This window comes from Bubalus bubalis, chromosome 9 (assembly GCF_019923935.1).
Source record: "Bubalus bubalis isolate 160015118507 breed Murrah chromosome 9, NDDB_SH_1, whole genome shotgun sequence".
Taxonomy (NCBI): Eukaryota; Metazoa; Chordata; class Mammalia; order Artiodactyla; family Bovidae; genus Bubalus; species Bubalus bubalis.
In genome coordinates this window covers 86,086,870-86,110,515 of record NC_059165.1, presented here as the reverse complement: position 1 = coordinate 86,110,515, position 23,646 = coordinate 86,086,870, and the positions used below count along the sequence as shown (strand labels likewise).

Below are 23,646 nucleotides of genomic sequence, written 5' to 3'. Positions count from 1 at the left end.
ATTTGGGGGGAGAAGTTGTGCCAATGCAAGATGAGAGCAGCAGGGCAGTAAGACGAGGTTTGAGTCTGGATATATTTAAACATTGAAACTGCAGGATGTGCTCTTGGAGGTGTGAGAAAAAGAGAAGCTGCAAGGAAGATTAATGACAGAGCTGCAGATACACTTTTGAGAGTTAAGTTGTAGATGGTATTTTCAGCTGGGAACACGTTCAGGGAGAGGGAGAAGGGAAAGGCTTGACTGAGAGTTCTGGACATGCTACCATTTAGAGGTCAGGAAGACTGAGGAAGATCCCAGCAATAGAGCCAATTTAAAGCTATAAACTGGCATTCCTGGGCCTGGTTTATATGAGTCTAATATAGAGATACGGGCTGATAGATGCGATTGCGAACCTGTCAGGCTGGAGACTAGAACAACTTTGGCACATTTGTTACAATAACAAAAACATCTCATGAGGCCTCTTTGGAGAAGGCCGTCTCCTCTTCCAGGAGACTCCATCATTATGGCCCATCTGTCTCCATTTGTACTTCTATATCTGTCTCATTAATACTTATGTCAGCTTTGGATGTAATTGTTATTATACTCATCCTGTAGATGAAAAAACTGGTGTGGGGACTGCTTAGAGAAGCTGAACAATTCACCTATGATCACAGAGCTTATAAGACAGGGAAGACAGGCTTGAATGTGAAGCTCCCCAACTCCAAGGTGCAAAGAAATTAAATGATTTGCCTGATGCCACATGATGAATTAACGGAAAAGATGGACTTAGAACTCTTTTTTTATTTAAATTCATTGTCTTTCTTTCATTGGGAATAAAATCATCTGCTGGAAAATTCAGGCTGCTAATACTTTGCTAAAGAATCTTGTATTTTCTGGTAAGCCTTACTAGAAAGGCAGAGATCCACAATTTCTGACCTTGACTTCATATGTCCATAGCATGGACATTAGAAACAGATTATTAAAGGAAGAGGCAATGTGGAAAATAGAAAATAAATAGTAAAATAAATAATCTTGAATATAAATTTTAAAATGTTAAATCAATATGGGAGGTAGGAAAACCGACTAATACACCATGTTTATAGTGTAACAGCAGGATATACCCCAAGAGGAAACAGGTATAATATTTTCAGGGTTTCCGATTTTGTATTTTTATTTCTAATGTTTTGTGTGACAAGCGCAACATAAACCTGTTAACATTTTAACATTAGTAAAGCTTTATTTTAAAATAATAATGGTCTAAATTGATTTTTGCAATAAATGTTGCATGGTTTTTATTATTCAAAGGCCAAATATTTTTTAACACTACAAAATTCCTCTAATTTTATAATGACATTCATGGAAAACATTACCACATCCTGCTTAAAAATAATATCCTTCCATTTGTGTTTGGCTTATCACTTCACATTTTTTCACATACATCTCATAACTGGATGATTAGAATCAATGGGCAGATTAGGAGAGGTAGGTACTGTTATCTATTTTATATTGGGTTAGCCAAAAAGTTCATTCAGGTTTTTCCTGTTTGTCACAGAAAAACATGAATTAACTTTTGACTACACTAAAGCCTTTGACTGTGTGGATCACAATAAACTGCAGGAAAGTCTTAAAGAGATGGGGATACCAGACAACCTTACTTGCCTCCTGCAAAACCTGTATGCAGGTCAAGAAGCAACAGTTAGAAACCGGACATGGAACAACAGACTAATTGCAAATTGGGAAAGGAGTACATCAAGGCTGTATATTGCCATCCTGCTTATTTAACTTATATGCAGAGTATATCATGTACTGGCGGGTTGGATGAAGCACAAGCTGGAATCAAGATTGCTGGGAGAAATATCAATAACCTCAGATATGCAGCTGACACCACCCTTTTGTCAGAAAGCAAAGAGGAATTAAAGAAATCCTTGATGAAAGTGAAAGAGGAGAGTGAAAAAACTGGCTTAAAACTCAACATTCAAAAAAATGAAAATCATGGCATCTGGTCCCATCACTTCATGGCAAATAGTTGGGGAAACAATGGAAAGAATGACAGACTTTACTTTCTTGGGTTCCAAAATCACTGCAGATGGTGACTGAAGCCATGAAATTAAAAGACACTTCCTCCTTGGAAAAAAAGCTATGACAAACCTAGACAGCATATTAAAATGCAGAGATATTATTGCCAACAAAGGTCTGTTGGCAAAAGTCAAAGCTGTGGTTTTTCCAAGTAGTCATGTATGGATGTGGACCATAAAGAAGGCTAAGCACTGAAAAATTGATACCTTCGAACTGTGGTGCTGGAGAAGTCTCTTAGGAGTCCCTTGGACAGCAAGGAGATCAAAACAGTCAATCCCAAAGGATATCAACCCTGAATATTCATTGGAAGGACTGATGCTGAAGCTGAAGCTCCAATACTTTGGCCACCTGGTGTGAAGAGCTGACTCATTGGAAAAAAACCCTGATGCTGGGAAAGATTGAAGGCAGGAAGAGAAGGGGACGAAAGTGGACGAGATGGTTGGATGGCATCACTGACTCAATGGACATGAGTCTGAGAAAACCCAGGGAGGTTGTGAAGGACAGGGAAGCCTGGTGTGCTGCAGCCCATGGGGTCGCAAAGAGTCAGATGTTACTGAGCAACTGAACAATGACAACAAATATAAAGACAGGACCTGTGGTTCCAAGAGAAGAGACCAGTAGAGAGTCACACAATAAAAGCTTGAACTGAGCCTGTGTCTTTTGATTCCACAGCCAACACACTACCTGATGGCTTTCCATATAAAGCAAATTTGTGGGGAAATCTAGTAAAAAAGGATATATGTATTCTAGTGGAAATGACAGCAGCAAAGGTATAATAGATAAGACAGAAAAAGACATGTATGCTTTATATGTACCACTACCCATGAACTATGAATCACTAAGCATTAAAAATGCATTTACAAAAAGCCTTTAATATAGTTCTAAAACTATATTAAAGTTCTAAAACTTTCCAAAACATTAATTCCCTTCTAATTCTACCAACATTTAGGTTGCTAATAGCTATTTTTTAAATATTAATCCCTCATATTTCTATATTTGTAGCTTCTCAGCAGAAAAGAAAGTTCTGGTTCCTTGCCAACTTTTCTAAAGCTTTCATATTTAGTATGAGAATAATAAACACATCTCTGATTTATTAAAGAAAAACTGGGTTTTAAAAGAGAGCTGATTTTCTCTCATGTAAAAGTATGCTTCAAATATCTGAGGAAAATAAAAATTTTAAAAAGTACTAAATATTTTTAAACAACTAGGTCTTGGAGATAAAATCAATTATTCTGAGTGCTGTCAAGAAGACGATGGCAATGAAACTAAATCAGAACATCTTGATAACAACTAAAATTCACATTAATTTTAAAGTGTCATTCTTTGGAAGCTACTACATGGGATAAGAAAAGTTTCCAAAGCTTAATGCTTTGAGAAACTACATCTTTCACAAGATGTGAAATGGGAAAATCTGATGGTAAAACAGTTGAAGTTATACAGAGACTAAGAAAATGAACACACAATAAAAGAACAAATGCTTTAAAAATATTCCTGTTAAGTCAGCATCATTTAGTTACCGAGTGGTAAAGAATCTGCCCACTAATGCATGAGAGGGGGGTTCGAACCCTGGGTTGGGAAGATCCCCTAGAGAAGAAAATGGCAACCCACCTATGTATTCTTGCCTGGAGACCCCTTGGGTCACGAAGCCTGGCGTGCTACAGTCTATAGGGTTGCAAAGAGTAGGAAAGGACGTAGGGACTAAACCACAAGAATTGGAATTTTATTCTCTAGTACTATTGAATTGTCTTTATCCTTACATCTTATCTAAATATGATGAAGTGAAAGTTTTAGTTGCTCAGTTGTGTTTGATTCTTTGTGACACTATGGACTGTAGCATGCCAGGCTTCTCTGTCCATGGAAGGAAACCTCTTAAAGCTTGAAAGAAATGATGGATTCTCTTTGGAGAAAGTACAGCAGGTTCCCTTTCATAATGAAGTCTTAAAAAATCTCACATCATCAATGTCAACATTTTCATTTTGCTACCTTCAAAAAAACACAGCAAACACTTAAGGGTTCACTTCAGGACTGTCTAAACATTACTAAATATTATAAAGTAAAATAATAATAATAATAATAAAAAAATTTTTAAAAAAAGAAAGTTTAGTATAATCTATACAAAATTGATGGAGAAGGCAGTGGCACCCCACTCCAGTACTCTGGAAAATCCTGGAAAATCCCGTGGGCGGAGGAGCCTGGTAGGCTGCAGTCCATGGGGTCGCTAAGAGTTGGACACGACTGAGCGACTTCACTTTCACTTTTCACTTTCATGCATTGGAGAAGGAAATGGCAACCCACTCCAGTGTTCTTGCCTGGAGAATCTCAGAGACCGGGGAGCCTGCCATCTATGGGGCTGCACAGAGTCGGACACGACTGATGCAACTTGGCATACAAAATTGAATGAAGAATATTTAATATTTAATGAAAAATATTCAATAAATATTTATCAAATATGTTTAAAATGTTTAAAAATGTCTCTCTTCATGTTAAGAGCTGAACATAAACTATTTTGTCAAAGTTTTAATATTGTCAAAGTTTAATATTCAACATTAATATTCACTATAATATTCAGAATCATAAGTATATTTTCTAGTTTCCAATAAATTTCTTAAATTTTAAGAAAATAATATAAGGGAAATAGGATATAATTAATAGAAAACATATATACAAATGTACATATACTAAAGAATATAAGCTATGCTTTGAGAATGTCAAAATGTGGGTGTTCCACATTGAGAGCTATAGACAAGCTATATAGTGTAAATGATAGACTATAATGTTAACTTGAAAAAGAGGCATGATACATATGCATCATAACAGAGGGCTTTGTTAATTAGGCCCCATTCCCTGTACATTTTGGGCTCCAGATTCCTGCATTCAACTGCCTATTTTACTACTTAAACTGGATGTCTAACACACCAAACTTAACATGTCCAAAAGATATTTAATTTTCACTTCTTGAATCTCAGTTTTCCTTATCTCAACAAATAGTTCACAATTGCCTAGACATTTGAACTGCAATCCTGGGACTGACTCTTCCTTGATTCTATCCATTTCTTCACTCTTCCCTCCCTATTCCTGAACTAATGGGAATCTTATTATCTTGCTATCTTTCCTTCAAAATGGATTCCCGAATGGGTATATTTTCTAGTTTACTTTCATCTTTTCCCCAATGCTCTGAAGGGTACAAAATCCAAATTTCACCTCCAGGATCTACTGAGCCTCGTAAGATCTGATCCATGGATGGCCCAGCCAGTTTGCATCTCTTTAAACACTCAGTGGTGTGTCCGCTGTGGGCTGCGTTGTTTTCAGTTTATTCCATTATGACTGCAGTCCGCTAGCTTTGCCTTGGCGGTATCCCAGCCACACCATCATGATTCCTCAGCTCTCAGGTTACCATGTCAGTGAAGCCTTCCCTGACCGCTCCATCTAATCAGCAATCCCTCACTCCTACCACTCATTGGTCTCCATCACCTCAAAGATCTAAATGTAAGACCAGAAACTATAAAACTCCTAGAGGAGAACATAGGCAAAACACTCTCTGACATACATCACAGCAGGATCCTCTATGACCCACCTCCCAGAATATTGGAAATAAAAGCAAAAATAAACAAATGGGACCTAATTAACCTTAAAAGCTTCTGCACATCAAAGGAAACTATTAGCAAGGTGAAAAGACAGCCTTCAGAATGGGAGAAAATAATAGCAAATGTAGCAACTGACAAACAACTAATCTCAAAAATATACAAGCAACTCCTACAGCTCAACTCCAGAAAAATAAATGACCCAATCAAAAATGGGCCAAAGAACTAAATAGACATTTCTCCAAAGAAGACATACAGATGGCTAACAAACACATGAAAAGACGCTCAACATCACTCATTATTAGAGAAATGCAAATCAAAACCACTATGAGGTACCATTTCACACCAGTCAGAAGGGCTGCAATCCAAAAGTCTACAAGTAATAAATGCTGGAGAGGGTGCGGAGAAAAGGGAACCCTCTTACACTGTTGGTGGGAATGCAAACTAGTACAGCCACTATGGAGAACAGTGTGGAGATTCCTTAAAAAACTGGAAATAGAACCACCTTATGATCCAGCAATCGCACTGCTGGGCATACACACTGAGGAAACCAGAAGGGAAAGAGACACGTGTACCCCAATGTTCATCGCAGCACTGTTTATAATAGCCAGGACATGGAAGCAACCTAGATGTCCATCAGCAGATGAATGGATAAGAAAGCAGTGGTACATATACACAATGGAGTATTACTCAGCCATTAAAAAGAATACATTTGAATCAGTTCTAATGAGGTGGATGAAACTGGAGCCTATTATACAGAGTGAAGTAAGCCAGAAAGAAAAACACCAATACAGTATACTAACGCATATATATGGAATTTAGACAGATGGTAACAACAACCCTGTGTACGAGACAGCAAAAGAGACACTGATGTATAGAACAGTCTTATGGACTCTGTGGGAGAGGGAGAGGGTGGGAAGGTTTGGGAGAATGGCATTGAAACATGTAAAATATCATGTATGAAACGAGTTGCCAGTCCAGGTTCGATGCACGATACTGGATGCTTGGGGCTGGTGCACTGGGACGACCCAGAAGGATGGTATGGGGAGGGAGGAGGGAGGAGGGTTCAGGGTGGGGAACACATGTATACCTGTGGCGGATTCATTTTGATATTTGGCAAAACTAATACAATTATGTAAAGTTTAAAAATAAAATAAAATTTAAAAAAAAATTAAAAAAAAAAGGTTTTGTTGCTTCGTAATATTTATCATTATCTGTAATCACTTTTGTAATTCTGGAGAGGGTTGCCATTTCCTCCTCCAAGGGATCTTCCTGACCCAGGGATTGAACCTGAGTGTCTCTTGTGTCTCTTGCATTGGCAGGCAGATTCTTTACACTGTGCCACCTGAGAAGCCCTAATATTAAGAAAATATAGAGCTAGATCTATGATAAAATGTATGATGGCCTTCAGTAATGTAGAAAATATGTAAGATTGGAAGATGGGGAAAGAGCTGCTTTTCTAGTCTCAGGGGAAGAGGATAATTCCAACACTCCATGACTAAGCAGAGCGAGTACCTCAGATACTTTTTTTTAGATTTTCTTTAAGGACAGTGCTGCTGCCAGCAGTTTGAGGCATATCCAAATGTTTATGCCAAAAGAAATTTTGTAACTGAAGTTTTTAAAAAGAGAAAAATGATGGGGTTGAGTGGGAGGGGGGGGGTTGTAGATAAGTGCTTCCAGCTAGGGACAGTCAACTCTAGGAGCTTTTTATGCAACTACATACAAACACTCAACTCAGACTGTGGCTTCTGCCTTCAGGTGAATGTCCAGAATATATTACTTACCCTGAGATGGACAACAACTTTAGATATAGAGAATATGTGGTTTTGCTTTCTTTTAAATATGTCTATTAAATATCTCTGGGGCTTAAAACCACATCTCATGAGACATGCAATTTACTTTCTTTGAGGGTGTGTGGACTGTGTCACTTGTTAACTCTGTGGCCCGACTTGAACCCACTGCTATGCTGCCTGCACAGCACACGCTGCCACTTCCTTTCAGGGGAAGTTCATTGAAAGGAAGGAACACTGGGCAGCAAGAGAACAAGATCCCCTTGAAGGGATAAGATGTCATAACAAAATGACTTTCTTCTTTTCCCAATCTTTAATGCCAAGAACTGTTTGTACTCTGTCTGTGAGAAATCAACAAAGAAGATTAGGTAATACAATGTATCTTTGTTAAAAAAAAAAAATCGCTACGTTTTCCTTTCAGCAAATATGTTTGTTTCCCTCTCTCCTCATCAACTTGTCTTTGGGTAAGTGCTTAGAGATTATTTCACAAACACGAGTCTTTCCTCAAAGAACTTTAAGAATTAAAATAATTAACTAAACAACCAGGAGGTCTGCTCTCAATTCAGTTCTCTCAAATTTTCTTCAGCTACAGTATTTCTCCCAAATCAGCGCAGTACAAGTTTAGAGAAAAGAATATTTCACCTCACTTAAAAACGTCAAAGGAAAACATCTTGAAAAAAGGCTTATAGCAAATATAACAAACTTAATTAATTTATTATATGAAATAGGAGCTCAAATGAATAAGATAAAACATGTGCCAAAGAGATAAATAAGTAAAAGAGGTATTCTAAAAGGGAGCTACAGTTAAAAAACTACCCCATTTTGCCAGTAATCTTAACAAAGAAATCAAAAATATGTTAGCTTCTAGTTTATAAAACTAGAAATAAAATTAGAACTCTTTTCCTCATTTTTTAAAAAAAGAAACAACATTCTTTGTTCGAACAATATTACTACAAAGCCCAAGCAAGTTGGGTTTCATCCGCTATATCTGAAAGAGTGAGCCAGGGAGACTGGTCTTTTCTCCCTGTTCTCCATCCTACAGGGACTTTTGAAGAAACTTACAAAGCATAACGTATTTTAAGCGCTACCCACGTAAATAAAATGTAAGCGTTACTAACAATAACAATGACAAAAACAACTAGTGTCTAGTTTTTCGTGAAGGACACTGGAAGACCATTATTTTTAATACCACTCAGTATCAATAAGAGACTGTGCAGTGGGCATACTCCAAATTGTCAATGAGATTCTAAATCACATCTATCACTCTGAACAGCAATCTGGAAACTTGCCATAAAACTCACCAAAACGTCCGTGTTCTTTGACTACCTTCACTTCTGAGGCCCTACACTGACTATATTCCACGAGGATACTAAATACAGCATCATTTAAGATGGTAAAACTTATAGAAAAAAATTAATGTATGTATCCAACCATGTAATAATGACTTACAGAGCAAATGATCTTGCAAAAGTTCATGTTGCTAATAAAGGATGAGAGGAAATAGGAATGGCTGGGGCCATGGTCTAGAAAGGCTATGAAGAAGTTTGTTAGGTAGTGCTTATGATGTCCTGCACTGAAAAAGCCTTTCCTTTTACTGGAGGGCATTAATTCCTCAAATAGTTCAGGTATCACATCATCAAAAAATACAATAAAATCTGTAAGAAGAAATAAATCAGTCTGTACCCCTATAATTATTCTACTGGGAATCTTCAGCTAAGACCACAATTCTGATATTGGCAAACTCTCCTAGAGAAGAATAAAAGTCAAAAAGCTGAAACACTTTTATGAGACTCCTTGTCTAAGCTATGAACGTGGGGAATGCATAGGGATTTGAAGCACTCTTGACCAGACGAAAGGGTAGCATGGCCTCTCCCACAGGAGGCAGGTCAGGAGTCAGATAGGAGATCTCACGATGGTAAACTCCAAGCTTAAAATGACAAGCATTTTGTAAATAAGATTCTCCAGTTTCAGATTCTTCTCTGTGTTCTTTCTCCTGTGTAATTCCATATCTTTAATACAGTCTTATTTAAATGCCTCCAGTCTAGCCTCAGCTGTGCTGTGGGTAAGGAAGGATTACATGTCCATATTTTAGCTGCCAGAGAAGGCATTCCAGTCCACCATCCATGCCTTAAGCCAGGGTGAAGATGGGAAAAGGTAATGAGTGAGAGATGTCTTAGAAAATGTTTCTCTCAAAGGTCAAGGGCAGGTCATCAGTCAGGCTCTGCTGCTCCACCTTGCATAGTGAGGCATCCTTTATTAGCACCCTTCAGGGGGCTGGTGTAGATTTGATTACAGAGTCCCTTCTTTGTAGCCTCAAGTATGTTTAGACCATCAGATAGTTGAAAAATAAGCATCTTGAAATACAAATGAGACCAGGAAAAGCAGATAACTCCTGAAGGCAAAAAAGCAAACCAACTAATATAAAGACAGCCTTCAGGCTTACACAACTGGCCCTACCTGTCTGTTTTCAGAAGGGGTGATTTATCAAAAGGTCGTGATAATGACCACCTTAGCGGGAAGATAAGTGCAAAGTGCAAAGCAACATTTCTTTTTAAGTCTACAGCAAAACCAAACAAAAAAATATTCTAATGCAATCACTTGTTCAAAAAAAAAAAAGGAAATAGAAAAACAAGTATAATCAGTGTCATTAGTTTTTGTGTTTTTTTTAAAAGACCAACATTGTAAAAGATGATCTAATTCAACCCTTGGAATAACTGCTCTCTGTAAACAGAAAGTAATTTCATAATCAGATGCATGCTATGTTTACAGAAATTGTTTTTGTTGTTTACAGAAATGTTAATCAGTATAAGCATGAAGTGGACCGGATTGCGAGTCTCTCTTCCCTTGCCTCAATAAAAAGCACATTAGTACATTCCTAAATAGCTCTTCTTTTATTTTCTTTGATTGTTTTCTATTTATTTTATTTTGGGGTTTTGCATATATCCTTGTAAGTCAGTTAAACTATGTTCTGGAAAAAAAATGGAGTATAAGCAAACAAAAATTATTATCTCTCAATACCTTTTCTTTCTGAAATTACTTTTTCTCTTACCTTAGGTTGTTTGCAAAGGTAGCGACAAAGTTCTCCAATGTACTGAAACACAGTCACATTATACTTTCTGCAGTCATTCCAAAACTGGCTTGCTGAGAATTTCTTCCTTAACACACAAGTGGCACCTATGAGAAAAGGCATAAAAAGGTACAAGGGAAAAAATTCAAGGGCAGAATCAACATAAAACACAAACGATGTTGCTCTGTCCAGAAGAGTTTTGCTCACTTTCAAGGCTTTTATAATCTATCAGCGGCCATTTATATCAAGCTCATTTGAAAACATTAATCTTACAGTCCAATAAATCTTTTAAAAATATTCATGCTGTAATTCTATATTTGACTGTAGATATGCTTCTTATAATACATGGGATGAAAGAAGCAGTCAAAATAAACAGGACAGTTATAAGTAGTAGAGAATGAATATAGATAAGGGTAACCTTCTCCACAGAGACTAAGAATATTCACTTACTTTTGACCTTGAATATATACATAGTATTTATTTTTAAAAATTTTAAAGCAGCCTCATATATTTTGAGGTTGAGTTAACAAGGCAGAATTAGTAAGAAAGCACCAACAAAAAGGTTCATTGATGACTGCAGAACCTAATTTTAACAACCTAATTTTAATAACAATTTAAAGTCATATGAATATGTTCCAAGGAAAATGCTAATGTCTTGACCTTCATCTTTATTTACTGTGGACATTTATCACATTCTAAACATACCATTCTACAAAATTACTTTATAGTATTTTAGATATATATATATATAAATCGTGGTGAGTGATCTCTAAAATTATTTCTGAGTGAGCTAGTAACAGACACATAATCTCAGCATGATTATCAGTGGAATCTACTGAGTTGTCAGTTCCACCAAATGACTTCTTGGGAGTACAATGTTTGCAAAGATAGCCTCAATAACTCCTCCTCTGCACTTACCTTCACAATGTGAATTTGACACTCTTTCTTTCAAGAAGTGGGGTCTATTTCCCCACTCGTCAAATCTTGATTCTGAGCTGGCTTGTGACTTGCTTTGATCAGCAAAATGCAGATAAAATGATCCATGTGACTTCCAAAGCTAAGACTTAAGAAATACTAGGCTTCTGATTGGGAAAGCTCCTACCTCCACTTAAGGAGGCAGGGCTTGGCCACTAAACAGTGAGAGATCACATGGAGAAGGAAATCCTGTCAACAGCCAGTTGTAACCACAAGGCCAAATTCCCGCAGCACTGCTCTTTCCAATGGGTGATGAAGCTGTGTCCTTTTAGTAAACATTTTATAGTTGTATAACATGCACACAATTACTCTGAATTCTACCAATAGCATTTCAAACTTTAATGAAGACAAGTTCTAATTATTAGACATCGTGAAAACTTATTCAAACAGACAATGAAAGCGTACCTAATTCAATACATCCACCAATTCCCACAAGAGATGCTGCACTATGATACAGAGGAAGAGTTATATAAATGATGTCATCAGAAGTACAACCAAAAGCCCATAATCCAGTAGAACTCTTTATAGCTGCCAGATGACAAATCATAGCTGGTTTTGGTAGACCTGGAAGAAAAGGAAAAAAATATATATAACAGAAAAGATACTGTGTTGGTATCAACTACAACAGCAACCGAGACAAAAATACATCAAAATGGTCTATATGCTTGGCAAAAGGGGCCATACAAATGCCAGCTATGACTTTAGCCAATCTCTAGAATCTCGGATCTACCCAGAGGATTAAAACTATAAAATTATGAAAGACTTTGAAATCTCAGTTCAGTTCAGTCGCTCAGTCATGTCCGACTCTTTGCAACCCCATGAATCACAGCAGTTCAGGCCTCCCTGTCCATCACCAACTCCCGGAGTTCACTCAAACTCATGTCCATCGAGTCGGTGATGCCATCCAGCCATCTCATCCTCTGTCGTCCCCTTCTCCTCCTGCCCCCAATCCTTCCCAGCATCAGAGTTTTTTCCAATGAGTCAACTCTTCGCATGAGGTGGCCAAAGTTAAGTTGGCCAGTTTCAGCTTCAGCATCAGTTCTTCCAATGAACACCCAGGACTAATCTCCTTTAGAGTGGGCTGGTTGGACCTCCTTGCAGTCCAAGGGACTCTCAAGAGTCTTCTCCAACACCATAGTTCAAAAGCATCAATTCTTCAGCACCCAGCTTTCTTCACAGTCCAACTCTCACATCCATACATGACCACTGGAAAAACCATAGCCTTGACTAGATGGACCTTTGTTGGCAAAGTAATGTCTCTGCTTTTTAATATGCTATCTAGGTTGGTCATAACTTTCCTTCCAAGGAGTAAGCGTCTTTTAATTTCATGGCTGCAATCACCATCTGCAGTGACTTTGGAGCCCCAAAAAATAAAGTCTGACACTGTTTCCACTGTTTCCCCATCTATTTCCCATGAAGTGATGGGACCAGATGCCATGATCTTAGTTTTCTGAATGTTGAGCGTTAAGCCAACTTTTTCACTCTCCTCTTTCATCAAGAGGCTTTTTAGTTCCTCTTCACTTTCTGCCATAAGGGTGGTGTCATCTGCATATCTGGGGTTATTGATACTTCTTCCGGCAATCTTGATTCCAGCTTGTGCTTCTTCCAGCCCAGCGTTTCTCATGATGTACTCTGCATAGAAGTTAAATAAGCAGGGTGACAATATACACCCTTGATGTACTCCTTTTCCTATTTGGAACTAGTCTGTTGTTCCATGTCCAGTTCTAACTGCTGCTTCTTGACCTGCATACAGGTTTCTCAAGAGGCAGGTCAGGTGGTCTGCTATTCCCATCTCTTTCAAAATTTTCCACAGTTTATTGTAATCCATACAGCCAAAAGCTTTGGCATAGTCAATAAAGCAGAAATAGATGTTTTTCTGGAACTCTTGCTTTTTTGATGATCCAGCAGATGTTGGCAATTTGATCTCTGGTTCCTCTGCCTTTTCTAAAACCAGCTTGAACATCTGGAAGTTCACAGTTCACATATTGTTGAAGCCTGGCTTGGAGATTTTTGAGCATTACTTTACTAGTGTGTGAGATGAATGCAATTGTGTGGTAGTTTGAGCATTCTTTGGTCATTGCCTTTCTTTGGGATTGGAATGAAAACTGACCTTTTCCAGTCCTGTGGTCACTGCTGAGTTTTCCAAATTTGCTGGCATATTGATTGCAGCACTTTCACAGCATCATCTTTCAGGATTTCAAATAGCTTAACTGGAATTCCATCACCTCCACTAGCTTTGTTCGTAGTGATGCTTTCTAAGGCCCACTTGACTTCACATTCCAGGATGTCAGGCTCTAGGTGAGTGATCACACCATCGTGATTACCTGGGTCGTGAAGATCTTTTTTGGACAGTTCTTCTGTGTATTCTTGCCACCTCTTCTTAATATCTTCTGCTTCTATTAGGTCCATATCATTTCTGTCCTTTATTGTGCCCATCTTTGCATAAAATGTTCCCTTGCTATTTCTAATTTTCTTGAAGAGATCTCTAGTCTTTCCCATTCTGTTGTTTTCCTCTATTTCTTTGCATTGATCGCTGAGGAAGGCTTTCTTATCTCTCCTTGCTATTCTTTGGAACTCTGCATTCAAATGGTTATATCTTTTCTTTCTCCTCTGCTTTTTGCTTCTCTTCCTTTCACAGCTATTTGTAAGGCCTTCTCAGACAGCTATTTTGCTTTTTTGCATTTCTTTTATCTAGGAAGCTTCAAAGAGCCATATTTGGTATAAAAATGCCCCAATTACACCGTTTTTTCTCTAGTTTGACCTATTTACTGAATAAAACTAAGGTTGTCACGGGATTTTTAGTGAGAGCAGCACATGTGACTGCAAACCCCAGTCTACGGTGACTTCCGGACACTCTTCCAGAGTGAGCTTCATGTTGGCCTTGTTGTTGCACCTGCTTTGACATTTTCTGACAGCCTTTGTGCTTCAGTTTCATCAACTGGAAGAGATTGGTCTCAGACACAAAGTTGGCATGGTCTTGCCTCAATCCTAACTAAAATTCATTTATTAAGTTTTTTCAAAAGAAATCTCTGTGGCTCTTTATGATAGCTAGGCATCTCACAACCTGAAAGAGTTTCTTGTCCTCCACATGGATAGAGAATCCCTCCAAAATTTCTTGTCAAAGCCATTATAAAGACTTTGAGTGAGACTAGCATCCTTGATTCTTGATACTGTAATTGCTTTTCTCATCTTCGTCCAGAGAATCTAATATTTATGCATTTTCTGCCTCTGAGAAGTTCCTACCTGCTGTTCTTCAGTTACCATATTCTCTACTTTCCATATTGTTCCTGATCTCATGGCAGCCCAGCTTTAAAAATAATTTTTCAGTTGGAGGTGTGTCAAAAAATGAAGGATGCTTTATCTAGTTATTTTTCACCTGTGTGCTTATGTCACTCCTGTAATGCGCTTTAGTAACAAACAAATTACTCATGTTTTGGTTCTTTTTTTGGTTAGTTTTAAGTGAATAATGATCTCATTAACTTATTATAAAAGTTATTATAAATTATTTAAGGCACTCAGACTTTTTGATAAAGGAGACAACAGATAGGAGCTTATCCAACAATGAAAATGATCAAAGGTTCATGAAGCTTAAAGTTTTAAAGAGAGAGCCAACAGAATAAATGAAGCTTGTTAAAACTGCAACTTAGAGTCTCTCTTGGAAGAGTTGGTTCATTACCATACTAAAGCCTTTGAGGGGCCCAACTGTACAAAAATGTTACTGTTTTTTTCAATGGTGTTTCTCAAACTCCTGTGGTCATAAAGCACCTCTTCAAGTTTAATTTTTTTTCTTTGTAGACATGAAGGGATATGTGTGGCACAAGCTTGGAAAAATGCTACCTTAGATGGTCTCTGATATCCTCTGCTTTTCTAACCTTCTGTGGATCCCTAGCATTAAAACTCCACACGCCCACAGATGTGGGGAGACCACTGTGATGAGGTCCAGGCATAAAGGTGGGAGTGAGGCTCTGTCCAGTGAATTGGTGATTAGCAGGAAGAAGGAAGAAGATATGCTATTAAGAGAAAACCAATTCATGACTAGGGATGAAAAAATCTGGGAATCTGGGGATGATTTTGGAAAAGGGAAAGGACCCCTAAGATTAAGCAGGCAAGACAAAAGGAAATAAACTTAATGGTGATTGCAACCGGTCCCAGTGCAGCCTGGAAGGCAGGTCCATCTTTTTCCTCCTTCCACTACTTGCAGGAGTGGCTGACCACAAGGCTGCTGTTTCCAGGGTTCAAAAGCCTTTCCTGGAGATCTTGAGGTGCCTAATGAAACTCAACGAGACACCTTGGAAGTAGATACTGGCAGACTGAACACACACATAGGCCCTCAAGGCAAAAAAGAATGGAATTGGAGGTGACAGCAACACGATTTTAGAAAGGCAGGTGGACAGCTGACACAGCAGACCCAAGAAGATGGGCCTAGAAGAAAGCTGATTTGCTCCCACAAAATCCCAGCAAGGCTCAGAAACTTGGGGACTAGGTACCTCCCAGAGTGGAGTATCAATATGGAACTATAAAGAGGGAGCTAAATGGGAGTTCTGTTTAAGAAGCAATTCCACCAGTCATAAATAAGGGAAGCCTCTCTTGTTCATCAAGATCTTAATCTCCCAGGTCAAAGACACATGAATGGTATAAAAATTGACCTCAGCTTTTCCTTACTCAGAGACAGTCTAAGTTTGTCCCTAGGTCGATGGATATATTATTTTGGTGAGTTTCACAGCAGCAAAATGATTAGGAAAGGTTTGATGTCATCCAAAGGGCTCCCATACAACTTGCTTGAAAGGGCCTGTGAGCAGACTCTGCTCCCATCATTTTTAACTTTTCTAAGTCTCACTTCTTTACATCACTCCCTAACTTGCATCAACACTTACTTCATTATCAACATTATAAGATTTTTTGTTTGAGAAAATCTGCTTGATTTTTATGATAATAGGCAATACTAATATAAATTCTCATGATCATTACAACTACTATCACTTAAACCAGCTCTGGGTTTCGAGCTGCAAACATCAGTTTAGAGAAAGAGAGATCAAGGAAGAGAGAGAGAGATGCTTTTAAATAAAAAACATCAATTCAATCTTTAATGAGGCTCAACATGAGACAGGCTGGGATCTGGGGCCTGGGATCCTTTACGTGGGCTGCCTGCACCTCAAGTGACAGAATAGAAGAAACTATAAGGGACTAAAAATCACTGCATGTACAGTTGAGGCAATTATGAAAAACATGCAAAAGGGGCACAAATCAACTGCCATTTCTGAGGTGCCAGGAGCAAAAGGAGGTTACTGTACATGATGCCTGTAAACAGCACCTCAAAGGGGGTGGGCAGACCACTTAAGCTACCCCTCCAGCCCCACCCAGCAATCCACCCCTACCCTCACCCCATTTTAGGAACCAGCCTGCCCTCCCTAGTTAGGGAGCCAGCAAGAGCGCTTGTTACTTGTTTTTACTTTTCTGTGCTGCGGCAGCATGAGTCCCAATCAAGCCTTGCCTGAATTCCTCATCTGATCCCTTTCCATTTTCTATTGATTAAAGAGTCCAAGGACCCTAGTCTGTAGCAAATGTGATTTTGCTACATTTTTTGACAGTTTTGTATTTATAAAGCATGACATCTACTGTATGCCAAATTCTGTATGTTGCTTTGCTCTCTATAAGACCCCAAGTTGCTCAGAACTTTAAGCTAAAGAGAAATGATATTTGTAACTTTTCTTATATAGGATCATTCACAATCTAAATTTGAAAGAATGTCAATAAATGCTTTTGACATTTTAAAATGTAAAAAATAAAATGAAATTACAGCATCAGATTGCTTCCCCCACACTGGTAAAGATCTGATATGTATTCTCTGGAAAAAGATGAGCCTCTGGAAACATCAGGGAGGAGAGAGACTGAACATATTGCGGGAATAAGAGAAAGTGGGCATCCTCCTCCAGCTCCTTTTTTACAGTTTACTAATTTTCCCTTCAAGGTTCTGGTCTGAGGAATATAAAGCACCTAGAAGTAAAACTGATAGTCATGAATCTGCCAACAAAACGCCCTGGACACTGAAACTAACCAGCTCACAATCCCACTCAGTCACACAGAGCTTCTAGTTAGGATTTGGTTTGTTTTGGTATGTGTGTTTTGACGGCTAAACTTTAAACATGAGCAGCCAAAGGTCAACAGATATGTGAGGAAATCCTCTAAAGAACAGAGGTCACTGTAAAATAAAAAGTAAATGGATGTTAGAGAAAATAGAGACAAGGTAGAGAGAAGAAATTTTTAAAAAAATATTAATATTCTGAGAGGTATGAGACAATGAAGTATCAATAATACAAAAATAGCATGCTACAAAATGAGAAATATTCAGAGAACATAGACCTAAAATATAAATCTCTCAAAAAGTAAACCAAAAGGTAAGAGAAGGAAAATAGGATAGAAAAGATGAGAAAATTAATAACAGTTCAAGGAGGCCAAGCTTTAAAAAGTTAGAGATCCAAAGATAAAAGAATGAACAAACAAACAAAATAATGGAAGGAGAGAATGGGCAGAAAAACATAGAAATAAAGAAAAGAATATGCAGACATCTTTAAAAAAATTTTAAAGTACCTAGAATTGCAAGACAGACAGGAGTTTCTAGATTTAAAAGGCTGACAAATTTACCAGCAAAATGGATAAGTAAGACTAGTCCCAGTACAAATAATCTTGAAATCATAGAATACTGAAGGCTCATGAAATTGTAAAAATTCCTCCCCCTTGCCACCCACCACCCCCGCCCCTGCCAAAAGAAAGAAAAACTATACCAGGTTGACATAAAGGATATGAAAGCAGAAGAAAAAGACTTCTCAATATATATACTGGAAGACAGAAGGTAAAAAAAGCAATGCCTTCAAACCCCTGCACCAGTATCATTTCTTACCTAGAATTCTATACAAGGGTAAGGGTAGGAAAAAAAAATTCAGGCATGTGAGAACTTCAACTTACCTACTAACAAGCAGCTGCTAAAAAAAAGGGCAGTGATAAAATGAAAAGTAAACCAAGGAAATAAATTGAGAATCCAAGAATCAGGGGATTGGAAAGAAGGTCTAAAGGGAATTCTCAGGGTGATGGTGAGAAATGAACCTAGGACATGTCAAGATTGAAATCGTAGGGAGGAAAGCTTTGCGAAAGATGTGATTGAGAATTGACATATATACACGAATATGGATGAAACAGAAAACTAATGAGAACCTGCTGTATAGCCCAGGGAACTCTACTCAATGCTCTGGTGACCTAAATGGGAAGGAAATCCAAAAATGAGGGAATATATATATATACATCTAGCTGATTCACTTCACTGTGTAACAGAAACTAACACTACAATGTAAAGCAACTATGTTGTTATTGTTGTTCAGTTGCTCAGTTGTGTCAGACTCTTTGCAGCCCCATGGACTGCAGCATGCCAGGCCTCCCTGTCCTTCACCATCTCCCAAAGTTCGCCCAAGTTCATGTACATTGCATGGGTGATGCCATCCAGTCATCTTATCCTCTGATCCTTCTTCTCCTTCTGCCCTCAGTCTTTCCCAGCATCAGGGATTTTTCCAATGAGTTGGCTGTTTACATCAGAAGACTCCAGCACCACATAAGGCATCAATTCTCTGGCATTCTGCCTCCTTTATGGTCCAGCTCTCACAACCATACGTGACCAATGGGAATACCACAGCCTTGACTACACGAACCTTTGTCCGCAGAGTAATGTCTGCTTCAACACATTGTCTAGATTTGTCACAGCTTTCCTGCCAAGGAGCAAGTTTCTTTTAATTTCATGGCTGCAGTCACCATCCTCAGTGATTTTAGAGCCCAAGAAAAGGAAATCTGTTACTACCTCCACCTTTCCCCTTCCGTTTGCCATGAAGTAAAGGGACTGAAGACGCTTACTCCATGGAAGAAAAGTTATGACCAACCTAGATAGCATATTCAAAAGCAGAGATATTACTTTGCCAACAAAGGTCCATCTAGTCAAGGCTATGGTTTTTCTGGTGGTCATGTATGGATGTGAGAGTTGGACTGTGAAGAAGGCTGAGTGCCGAAGAATTGATGCTTTTGAAGTGTGATGTTGGAGAAGACTCGTGAGAGTCCCTTAGACTTCAAGGAGATCCAACCAGTTCATCCTAAAGGAGACCAGTCCTGGGTGTTCATTGGAAGGACTGATGTTGAGGGTGAAACTCCAAAACTTTGGCCACCTCATGCGAAGAGTTGACTCATTGGAAAAGACCTTGAAGCTGGGAGGGATTGGGGGCAGGAGGAGAAGGGGATGACAGAGGATGAGAGGGCTGGATGGCATCACTGACTCGATGGACATGAGTTTGGGTGAACTCCAGGAGTTGGTGATGGACAGGGAGGCCTGGCGCACTGCAATTCATGGGGTTGCAAAGAGCTGGACATGACTGAGCAACTGAACTAAACTGAACTGAAAGGGACCAGATGCCAAGATCTTAGTTTTTTAATACTTAGTTTTAATCTGGCTTTTTCACTCTCCTCCTTCACCCTCATCAATAGGCCCTTTAGTTCCTCTTCACTAAAGAACTAAAGAGGAACTAAAGCAACTATACCCCAATCAAAACAAAATAGAACAACAACAGAAAGAACATAGGCTTGACAAAATACAGACAAGCTTTTCAATGTCTAAAGGTGAGTTACTTTTTGATAGAAGGATGGGTACAAACTTGTCATAGATGTAGAGAAAACTAAGCAAGCAAATGAAAAAACAAATGATCAATTCCAGATTGGGGAGAGTTTTACATGAAAGAAAACAAATATAATTTTATTATACTATAGAAGGCAACTAGAAATAGTTATGATACTGATAACTATCAAACTATCAATACTAAGTTATGATATGGATAACTAATCAAACCAATATTTATGATGAAACAATATATAGAGTGATGTCAGAGAGAGAAAGTATGTGTATCAGAGGAAAAAATCTGAGAGAGTGGTAAAGAAAGAAGATAAAATTTTCATCTTCCATTGTGGACAAACTGGGGGGTGCACCTATTAAGTACCCAATAAAATTCTCAAGCTATTTAGATATATGGAGATGATTACAGAAAGATCTGTGCTGGTGAAGACTCTTGAGAGTCCCTTGGACAGCAAGGAGATTATATCAGTCAATCCTAAAGGAAATCAACCCCAAACATTCAGTGCAAGGACTGATGCTGAAGCTGAAGCTCCAATACTTTGGTTATCTGATGCAAAGAACCGACTCACTGGAAAAGACTCTGATACCGGGAAAGACTGGAGGCAGGATGAGAAGGGGTGACAGAGAATGGGATGGTTGGATGGCATCACTGACTCAATGGACATGAGTTTGAGCAAACTGCAGAAGATGGTAAAGGACAGGGAAGTCTGGCATGCTGCAGTCCATGGGGTTGCAGAGTCGGACACGACTTAGTGACTGAATGACGATAGCAAGAAAAATACCGAATAAAATTGGTTTGAGAATAGGTAAGCAGGGTACTTCTCTCTAATATTTCTAAAACTATTAGCATTTTTATCTTTGTACTGTATAACTTTAATATGAATAAATATCAAATAAAAAATTAATAGTGCTTTTGCTTTCAGCCTGCTGTGTAAATGTATCAAACACTGGTTTTAATCTTCAAGAACAGGAGCTGTTAATAGTCTGCTCCCCACTATTCTCTTTGGGGTGAGGAGGGTTGCAGGGAGAGGAGAGTGGTAAAGACTGTTTTGAAGACCAGAGTCACTTTTTATAAGAAAACAGCATAAAGACAAATTGTCAAGTACCTTCTGTTGGAAGTTTTCAAAGATATAATTTCCAAAATTTTATTGTCTCTTTCAAAGTTAAGTCAGGTCATCTTTATGCTGACAACTTGATACATATTAGCATTTCCCAGTTCATTTATAAGAGCTGTTTTAAACAGAGTAGCAACAACAACCTGAACCATGAACTTTCAGATGTTCAAGCTGGTTTTAGAAAAGGCAGAGGAACCAGAGATCAAATTGCCAGCATCCGCTGGATCATCGAAAAAGCAAGAGAGTTCCAGAAAAACATCTGTTTCTGCTTTATTGACTATGCCAAAGCCTTTGACTGTATGGATCACAATAAACTGTGGAAAATTCTTCAAGAGATGGGAATACCAGACCACCTGACTTGCCTCTTGAGAAACCTGTATCCAGGTCAGGAAGCAACAGTTAGAACTGGACATGGAACAACAGACTGGTTCCAAATAGGAAAAGGAGTACGTCAAGGCTGTATATTGTCACCCTGCTTATTTAACTTATATGCAGAGTACATCATGAGAAACGCTGGGCTGGAGGAAGCACAAGCTGGAATCAAGATTGCCAGGAGAAATAGCAATAACCTCAGATATGCAGATGACACCACCCTTACGGCAGAAAGTGAAGAGGAACTAAAAGGCCTCTTGATGAAAGTGAAAGAGAAGAGTGAAAAAGTTGGCTTAAAGCTCAACATTCAGAAAACAAAGATCATGGCATCTGGTCCCATCACTTCATGGGAAATTGATGGGGAAACAGTGGAAACAGTGGCTGACTTTATTTTTCTGGGCTTCAAAATCACTGCAGATGGTGATTGCAGCCATGAAATTAAAAGATGCTTACTCCTTGGAAGGAAAGTTATGACCAGCCTAGACAGCATATTAAAAAGAAGAGATATTACTTTGCCAACAAAGGTCCATCTAGTCAAGGCTATGGTTTTTCCAGTGGTCATGTATGGATGTGAGAGTTGGACTATAAAGAAGGTTGAGCACCAAAAAATTGATTCTTTTGTACTGTAGTGTTGGAGAAGACTCTTGAGGGTCCCTTGGACTGCAAGGAGATCCAACCAGTCCATCCTAAAGGAGATCAGTCCTGGGTGTTCATTGGAAAGACTGATGTTAAAGCTGAAACTCCAATACTTTGGCCACTTGATGTGAAGAGCTGATGCTGGGAAAGATAGAGGGCAGGAGGAGAAGGGGATGAGAGAGGATGAGATGGTTGGATGGCATCACTGACTCGATGGACATGGGTTTGGGTAAACTCCAGGAGTTGGTGATGGACAGGGAGGCCTGGTGTGCTGCGGTTCATGGGGTCGCAAAAAGTTGGACACGACTGAGTGACTGAACTGAACTGAACTGAACAACAACAACAGAAAAGTACAACATATCTCCAGGATAAGAGAGGTTATTGTTAGCCTCCAAATAGAAAAAAGGAAAGAACAAAGTAAGAAAACTTTACTATGCAATAGTAGTTTTGCTTACCATTCTACCTGTGCATAAGAAATAAGTACTCTTACACTGTTGGTGGGAATGCAAACTAGTACAGCCACTATGGAGAACAGTGTGGAGATTCCTTAAAAAACTGGAAATAGAACTGCCTTATGACCAAGCAATCCCACTGCTGGGCATACATACTGAGGAAACCAGAATTGAAAGAGACACGTGTACCCCAATGTTCATCGCAGCACTGTTTATAATAGCCAGGACATGGAAGCAACCTAGATGTCCATCGGCAGATGAATGGATAAGAAAGCTGTGGTACATATACACAATGGAGTATTACTCAGCCATTAAAAAGAATACATTTGAATCAGTTCTAATGAGGTGGATGAAACTGGAGCCTATTATACAGAATAAAGTAAGCCAGAAAGAAAAACACCAATACAGTATACTAACGTATATATATGGAATTTAGAAAGACGGTAACGATAACCCTGTTTGCAAGACAGCAAAAGAGACAGAGATGTATAGAACAGTCTTTTGGACTCTGTGGGAGAGGGAGAGGGTGGGATGATTTGGGAGAATGGCACTGAAACATGTATAATATCACATATGAAACCAAATGCCAGTTTAGGTTTGATGCAGAATACAGGATGCTTGGGGCTGGTGCACCGGGATGACCCAGAGGGGTGGTATAGGGAGGGAGGTGGGAGGGGGTTCAGGATGGGGAACACGTGTACACCCATGGTGGATTCATGTTGATGTATGGCAAAAGCAATACAGTATTGTAAAGTAATTAGCCTCCAATTAAAATAAATAAATTTAAATTAAAAAATAAATAAATAAAAAATAAAACGTAAATCTCAAAAAAAAAAAAAAAAAAGAAGAAATAAGTACCAAAACTTTCGAAGTGAAGTGAAAGTCGCTCAGTCAAGTCCGACTCTGCAACCCCATGGACTGTACCCTGCTTTTAACACATCTCAATT

At 38.6% G+C, this 23,646-nt stretch overlaps 1 protein-coding gene across 1 annotated transcript in view; it reads right to left on the bottom strand.

The window, feature by feature from the left end:
- Positions 1-23,646, bottom strand: part of SLC27A6 (solute carrier family 27 member 6) — an 82,659-nt gene that overhangs the window by 40,956 nt on the left and 18,057 nt on the right. The window contains exons 3-4 of the mRNA XM_006060223.3: positions 11,871-12,029; positions 10,473-10,597 (exon numbers count right to left, since the gene is read on the bottom strand). Coding sequence (XP_006060285.1) covers positions 10,473-10,597; positions 11,871-12,029 — 284 coding nt within the window. The remainder of the gene's footprint in view (positions 1-10,472; positions 10,598-11,870; positions 12,030-23,646) is intronic.